The 8,391-nt window shown below is 50.1% G+C and overlaps 1 protein-coding gene across 1 annotated transcript; it reads right to left on the bottom strand.

The window, feature by feature from the left end:
- On the bottom strand, positions 1–7,837 carry Nagk (N-acetylglucosamine kinase). Its single transcript, XM_038320660.1, has 10 exons — positions 7,694–7,837; positions 6,219–6,303; positions 5,969–6,067; positions 5,146–5,287; positions 4,193–4,303; positions 3,455–3,567; positions 2,372–2,459; positions 1,485–1,582; positions 1,000–1,078; positions 1–289 (listed from the first exon to the last, which is right to left on the bottom strand). Exons 1-10 carry the CDS (start codon positions 7,720–7,722, stop codon positions 102–104), a joined length of 1,032 nt encoding a protein of 343 aa, XP_038176588.1. The 5' UTR covers positions 7,723–7,837; the 3' UTR covers positions 1–101.
- Positions 7,838–8,391: the final 554 nt, after the last annotated feature.

Below are 8,391 nucleotides of genomic sequence, written 5' to 3'. Positions count from 1 at the left end.
GAGGGGGTAAAGTGCATTTATTTGCTTCCATGTGTTTTTAACAAAGAAAAATCTCCCTTCTAACATTCAGTGTCAGCTGGATGGGGAAAGGGGTACAGCCCCTAGAAGGTATGGGAATAGAAGGCAACGGCATTGATACTGTAGTCCATGGGAAGGTTGTATCCAATGTGCCTGGCTCCCAGGCTGGCACCTCCCAGTGCAGAAGAGTATCGTAGCTTCATCAGGGTGAAGCTGGAAAAGGAGTTCTGAGCCTGCAGCTCTCGGCCCTGGGTCAGCGCCAGGAGAAAGCCTGGAAGAAAACACAGAAGAGATCAAAAACTGAATCTTCAGTGGAGATGCTAGAGACCACATTCCTAGCACAGAGGCACCATGATGCTGTGGGTCCTGGAACTAGCAGCCCAAGGAACCCATACTCCTCAACTACAGAGTATGCACCAATACCCACAACTTGGTGCCAGAATCTAGTAGAATCTTGAGCTGTTTCAGAGTCTAATGAAACCCTGAAACTGGCTGAACTGAGGCTGCCATGCTAAAGTCCTTGTGGCCAGGGAATGGTAACTAAGGGTGCTACCACATGTTATCATACACTGGTCTAAGCCCTAAGGGGATGGAGAGACGGCTCAGTGGTTAAGGGTATTTGCTGCTCTTCAGAGGACCTGAGTTCAGTACCTAGCACCCACATGGTGGCTCACAATACCTGTAACTCCAGTTCTACCACCCTCCTTGGGCACTGCACACCCATGGTGCACAGACATACATACTAGAAAAAAATACCCACAAAACATAAAGGTAAATCTTTAAAAGTGATTAAATATATCATTGGGAATAAAACATCTTTTTGCCACCTCAAGAGCTTGAGCTATACAGTAGAGAACAGGTTTAGCAAGCACACAGCCCAGGAGGAAGTCATGGGGGCCAAATGAGAATAAAGGGCCCAACTTCACCCTCCTTTCCAGCTGTACCTTTGGTCTTCATCCACACCTGCCCACCCAGACTCACCTTCCTTCAGCAGCTCCCAGCTCTTCCACACTGAACCCACACACACAATGGGGAGGCCAAGCTCCCCTTGGAACAAGACCTGAGAAGGCAGAAAATGAAACATTGCAGGCAGACCCTAACCCTAAACCTTGCCAGGGCCTCAGGGATATTTCCTCAGACCAGCTTCTGTCCAAGACACTCTCTGTCTAGCAGGGAAACTGAACGTGGACTCAAGCAAAAAAGGGGGACGGGGGAGGAAAACAGAAGTCACAAAAGTGAGGCAGAGAAGAGGAAAGGAATGGAGCCTTAACCATGCACGACCCTCCATTAGACATGCTTTTGGATAACCAAGCTACAAACAAATGGAGGACAGCACCACATGAAGCCAGTCTACATATCCAGAGGCATCAAAGCAAAAAGAGTTTGATGGAGCAGTCTTACCTCCCCAGGCCAAGGGTCAGACCCTGTCCAGCTGCCACCCACCATTGTGTCTTGCCTCAACTCACCGGGTCAATCTCTGGCAAAACTGCTACGATGTGTCTGCCCAGCATCTCCCCAGCCTTCCTGAAGATGTACCGGGAAAGGGGATCTCCCTGCTGTGCACCTGAGGCAGGGAGAAAGAGGCTGGAGAATACAGGAAGCAGCCTACTCTACTCTAGCCACTCCCTTAGATAAGGCAGCAAGCTCAGGCCAAGACAATGTTAGGATGGATGCCCACATTGGTAAAGCAAGCTTCTTCCCACCATTCCAGATACTTCCCAGTGCCCTACTGGAAGCAGCTTACTAAGCTTTGAGAAGAGCCTCCTCCACCCCACCAGTGCAGTAGGACTAGACTCCAATGAACTATTAAACTACATTACTGTGTCTGTTCCTGTGAGTCTATAAGCCCTGTGGACACGGGACCCTATCTGAGAAGACTAATGATACTCTGTTGGTAACCAGCACTTTCAGCAGTGTGCTGATGGTTAGCCCCATCCTGGCTGATGTTTTGAGCCTTAGTCCTGAGATAAACACAAGTAGGGTGTCCTGGGACTAAGGAAGCACCTTAGAGGAGCAGACCTCACAGTGAAAAAGGCAATATGTGACATGCAAACTCTTCCCAAAGCCAACACAAGCTACCTGAACTTTCCAGTCCCTGCCAACAGACAGTACTACTTCAAGTTCTCAAACTAAGGTCTTCAGATTGCACCAGTCACATGGCCACTGGGGAGATAAACATTGGCAATCCAGTGCTGTCTGGTCCCACCTTCACCCTATTCACCACACCAAGTTGAACTACAGACTCCAGGTTACTTGTTGAGACCAGCACATAGGCCAGCCTTAACCATGCACGACCCTCCATTAGACATGCTTTTGGATAACCAAGCTACAAACAAGCTGGCACTTGCAGTACCTTCTGCAATTTTCTGGCAAAACCCAGCAAACCTGGATTTATCAAAATCCCTATACAAATGGGTGAGGATTCCTAGCCGATCTGGCACCTGAGGAATACAAGAGGAGACACAGTCATAAGACGCAAAATCCCTAGTCTGTCACCCAGAGTGGCCTTCCCAGTGTCTCTATTGGAATGACCAAAATATTCTGGAACTTTTTTTAAGCTTTAAAAATTAGAGGAATTTGAGATTTATCATTTGAGTAATTTTGTTTTCCTCAAGATCAAATTCACTAAAAAAACTCTTTAAAGAGCAGTCCCTTACAGTCCTACACACAGTAGTGGACCAAAGATTCTGAGAAGTACTGCAACCAAGGAATTCATTTCCCAAACTGTCTTCCACTACCAACAACCTAACAGGTCACCCCTTTGAGTCCCCAAGTATGCAGAGATTCTCCAGAGTACATTTAGTGGGAGTGGGATAAATGTGAGCATCCACAGAAACATTACTAAGTGTTTTATACACTTGTCTCATTTGGCTTTGCTTAAATGTTTGCCAAAATGCTAAAATTCCTAAGAGGAAGTGATGTGGGATGTCCTTCTGTATATGTGTTGCTTTTATTGGTTGATAAATAAAGCTATTTCGGCCAGTGGCTTTGTAGAGTAAAGTCAGGCTGGAAATCCGAATAGAGATAGAGTAGGCAGAGTCAAGGAGACACCATGTAGTTGCAGGAGAAAGATGCCAGAACATGACCTGTAAGCCATAGCCTCATGGTGATATACAGATTAATAGAAATTGGTTAATTTAATATGTAAGAGCTAGCTAGGAATATGCCTGAGCCATTGGCCAAACAGTGTTATATAGTTTCTGTGTGATTATTCAAGTCTGAGCAGCCGGGAAACAAAAGTGGAGTCTCTGTTTGCAAGGAACTGCAGCCACACTGGTCTGAACACATGCCACACTACTCTGAATCCTGTCCTTATCCATCATTTTCCCACCATGCTGTCCTGGTCCACCTGGAAACCCCATCCCCTTCTTCAGCTTCTCCCGTGGGTTCCCCAGTGTCTTACACTAGGTGCACATGACTGTGGGGTAGGCAGTACCTGGAAATAGTTGAACATGGCCTGCTTGACATAGCCAATATCATGAGGAGCTGCCTCCAGGTTGTCAATGGAGTCAAACACAATTTTCACAGCTTGGTGTGCAATCCAGTAGGCTTCCGGGAGCAGAGGGAAAGAAGATAGCAGCCAGTCACGGGCCATCTCCTCACCAAGAAAGACTCTCAAGCCCAAGACCAGTTAGAAGTCAGTGATCAGTCAGTGGTTCCCAGTAGAGAGGGAGACTTAATCAAACTACCTGACAGACCCAGGCCAGGGAAAGCTGGTAGGAAGGCTGAATAGGTACACCTGTCACACTGGCACCCATTCAAAGACAAGGGTGGTAAGCTGCAGTCACAGCACGAGCTGGACCCAAAAGCCACCCTAGAGATATATACACGCTGCCCCAAAAGTAGTGTCAGTGGGAAGTATGTCCTGTCCAGATCCCTTTCCCACTGGCAGAGAGTCTCTGGACAGCTATGGCCTTAACCTTCAGTTTGAATCCTTCCCTTAGGTCTCCAAAAGTCAACAGAAGTAGGCTGCACCACCATGCCATAAGCTGAACCTTGGATATGAGAGGCTACTAAGGAGAAAGATGGTAATTCTGGGATTCTCCCAACACTATCCTGTACTCAGAAGCAGGTTTAGGAGCTATTTAGGGATACCTGTTTAGGTTTGGGGACCAAGAGGGCAGGAAAGGGAGAGTCGCAGGAAGGGGTATGTCCAGGCCCTATGTGTGCTCACCTGAGCCCTCGTCTCCCATCATATGACCCCAGCCACCGCAGCCACTCTCAGAGCCATCGGGGTTGATAAGCCTACAGTTGGAGCCTGTTCCCGCGATGAGCACGATCCCACCTGGGGAGAAGGCATGGGGGCTCAGTGTGGACAAGGGCCCCCACAGAGCAGCAGCTTCCCACTGCAAAAGATAGGACAGAAACAGGCCCTACAGTGAAGGATCACCACCCAACCTCCCAGAGCAAGCAGCCCACTTACTTTCTGTCCAGGGGATGGAGGAAGAATACAAGTCTACATCGCTTCAAGGGAACATGGCTCCCTGCCAGCCAGAACTTCAAATATCTTGGCTTTATTGAGTACCTAATGCCAGAGACTACAGCAAACCCGTTCTTACAGTGGCGATCAGCACCCTAAATCATACAAGCAGCCACTCCCACTTCTACAAAAGTGAAACCCTTCCACAACTTCTCAAAGATGGAAGAGCTATCAAATCAGAGCCTAGGCCAGTTTCATTTTTTGAGATGGTCTCATAAGGTGGCCCTGGCTGACCTAGGATTTTTTTTTTTAATGTAGAACAGGCTGGCCTTGAACTTGCAGTGATCTGCCTGACTCTGTCTCCTGAGAGCTGGTGTAAAGGGTGTTCACTGACATGCCTTGTGAGACTCAGTTATATACCAGCACACTCCCATACCCAGAGTCCCACACTTTCTCCTCAGTACCACCAGCTCCTGCCCCCCACCCAGAAATTCCACTTCCCACCCAGACACTTAACCTGCCCTCCTTCCTCCTCTGTCCCTGGTCCCTGGTCTAGCTAGGGTATAATGTGCCCAGGAAAGGAGAGTTGGGAGACAGTAACAGAGGCTGCCCTGCAGATACCTGTAAGAGAAGTTTTGCCAGTTAAAAGTAAAGGGCTTCCCCCATAAGAAAGCTCATTCTCAGCCCCGCCTCCTTCACGTTCTCACCATCCCGTGTAGCTGTGGCGATGGAACCCGCTGCATCGGTGGTGATGATGTAACTTTCACTCAGGTAGGGAAATCGGCCCCTCAACTCCTCTATCAGGAGCCTCACTGCATCCTCCTGCTCCCCACCACTCAGGGACAGGCCCTAGGCCGCAAGAGAGGGGAACACGCTGAGCAGATCTTTTCTTAACTCCTCTCCTTCTAACACCCCGCTAGCCATACCCTGCTCATCCGATCTAGCCCCTCCACCCACAGCGAGCCGTTTAGAAGGTCATGCCTGCAGGAACAGCCTGGCCTAGGAAAGGGTGGAGGAAAGGAAGACACAGGCAAAGGAGCAAGGTGAGGGGATATGGAGAAAGCAGCTTGGCTTGACATACATGGGGTCTGGCTGTGCCTGCACATCTCCCTTGCATATCTGGGAAGTAGCCAGAGTCACAGCAACCTGGGAGGAAGAAGAGCTAACATTTAAAGAGCCCTCTAGACTACAGGGAACTGACCATTTTGGAATAAATCACTTTATCTCACTTTCCCAAAAAGTCCTAGTAAATGTATTTGCAAAATGAGGAAACGAGGCTGAGAGAAAATAACTGACTTAAAGGGACACTATACTAAGTGGCAGTGCTGAGATTCAAATCAAGGTACCAATGGATATCTGGAGCCCCATGCTCTTAAAAAACATTCTCAGCTTACAGATGATCACTGGAGCCACAAGAATAGGCAGGATTGAGGGCCCTGGCCCAGGAGACCTCTCCCTCTCATCAGGCTCTGTAATCCTACTGGCCACCTGCATCAGCATTGCTAATGGTCCCTGCTCCAGCCAACTCACCAGGCTTCGAAGGGGGACCAGAGGATCCACTCCAGCCTTCTGTTTGGCCATGTTCACCATCTCGTTGATCCTCTCCACACACTTGTCTGTGCCAATCAGCTGGCCCCAACAGGGAAGGAGGAGTTAAAAAGGCTTGCAGGACCTGTACTGCCCCTACCAGCTGCTATGAGGCCCAGCCACCACCTCAACAGGAGTTACAGCACATTAAATAAGAGCTAAGCCCTCTGGTCCCCTCAAGATGGCGTTTTACCCAGTGGTTTGTGCTCAGTCCATCTGCTTCTGACAGGATCTGCCCATTCTCAGAAAGTAAAAGGACTTTGGACCGTGTGCCTCCCCTATAAAACACAAGAGGGAGGGCTCAGTCCTGTTAAAATGTGGCCTTTCTCATGTTTCTCTGGCAGGTCTTACTTCCCCTGGAAGATCCCACTTACTCATCACTTAGACCTTACAACTTGTCCGATGTGGGCTTCTCCAAGACACACTAATAAGGCCTAGCTAGCAAGGACTGCTCTGAATTAAGAGTGTATTAAGTTGTTTCATGTCTGCGACTCATTGTGAGCACCACTAGGTGAAGCTCCAGAGTGATTCCTTATCTTCCTAACCGGCCCAGAGCCTGGCCAAGGCAACATATGGTAAATGCATCAGAGGAGAAAAGCATATCTCTGCTCCTCTCACAACGGCCAAGAGCCACTTTGGAAACTCATCTCCTGCCACCAGGTCTTCAAGACACTTATAAGAAATGGTCACCAGGCAGGGAGAAATTCATACAGACTTCAGCAACTAAACCCTTTGGAGTTAAATTCGTGGGATAAGCGGTATAGAGGAAGAGTGTCCTTTGGAAGGGCGATACCCTACTGATCAGCACTTTTTGAAACGAAACAGACAGACAGTCAAGACTAGATGATTCAACTAAAGAGGACATCAAGTTCTGAGGGGATATTAATGCACGAGACAGCAGACTAAGAATCCAAAATCACCCCTTGACAAATAGGGGAAATTAAGCTCTACCTTCCAGATGACTGTAACAGGGTTAGGTGCAAACTCCTACAATGTGCTTAGGGTTTTCATTGTTTGTTTTTAATGCATAAAAAAAAAAGAGGACATTCATCCGCCTTAGCAATTCACAGCGAGAGACCTCAGGGTAAGTCAGCAGTGAGCTGCTAGGACACCAGACCCTCCTCCTGGCACATCCTGGTTTGACACACCTAGATCCACAAAATGCTTGTCATGCGCAGGGCCAGGGCAAACCACCATCTTGCTCACCCTTGTCTTTGCTTTACACGTGTGGCAACTGAGGCCCAAATCGGGCACACTTCTCACCCAAAGCCATGCCCGGCAGAGCTACTTCCCAAAGTCCAACAGACCAGCTTCTGAACAGGAGAATAAGGTAACCAAGGGCCTTCGAGGCTGACAGCAGTGGAGGGTCCCGGTCATTAGGACAAGACAGTGTTCTGGGGGCAGCTGCTCAACTCCCGGGTTCCCTTGGGTAAAAGTCTCAGTCTGGGCTTACGCTTCTTCCCCACGTCCACCCGCGACCGACAACTTCCCACCTGACCCCATCTCTGCACAAGTCTCCCAGGTTTAGAAACGAGCCCTGAGACGGCGCGAAGGTGGCAGCCGGGAGGGGCGTGGTCGCGCAGGGGAACACAAAGGCACCGGGCGTGGAGCAGGCCGCCGCCCCCGACCCGCTCCCTGACAGACGGCCTCGGCCCGTCCAGCGCTCACCCTTCCACGCCGCCATAGAGCGCGGCCATGCTAGCGCTGCCACCACAGATTGCTCTGTTGCAACCAGGCTCTCAGTCGGTGGATTCTCGCCTACCGCCGCAAAGCCGCCCCCACCCCGTCATGTGACCACCGCGCGCATGCGCGGGTGCGGACGGTGCCGCCTCTCTCGCCGTGGCTGAGCCCCTCCCGGCCCTTATCTCCGGTTCCAGCCCACTCTTTTCCTGCCCCGTGCTTCCACTCGGAGGCAGAGCCGCAACCGAGGAACCTGGGAAAGTGAGCGAGGGAAGGCTGGAAGCCGCTCGCAACTGCACGGTTAATTCTAATAAGGCGCGCACGCGCAGACGCATGCCGAGGCCTTCTCTGAGTCTGGCGGAAATGCTTGAGGGCCAGGCCGGGAGTCAAGGTTTAGTCCCAGCCACTCTAATGCAGCCCTGGAACACAGTGCTGGCTCGGCCTGCTAAAAGCTGGCATTCATAGACCTTATGTCACCTTCTGGCCACCACTGCTCCCCTATTCTAAAATGTACAGTGGAAGGGAAGGAGGAAGATGCCATCAGGTCTGACAGAAAAGTTACTTCTGTGTGCTACCTCAGGCTCCTCCAGGTGGCTCTAGGCCTGCTAGGAGCAGCTTCCATAGCCAGGAGGGCTGTCTGCTGTCCTTAAGAACATTTCTTTGAGGCTGCCTCCTATCTAACCTCT

This window comes from Arvicola amphibius, chromosome 2, assembly GCF_903992535.2.
Source record: "Arvicola amphibius chromosome 2, mArvAmp1.2, whole genome shotgun sequence".
Classification (NCBI taxonomy): Eukaryota; Metazoa; Chordata; class Mammalia; order Rodentia; family Cricetidae; genus Arvicola; species Arvicola amphibius.
Note: the sequence above shows the minus strand (reverse complement) of the source record. Positions and strands in the feature narration are given on the sequence as shown.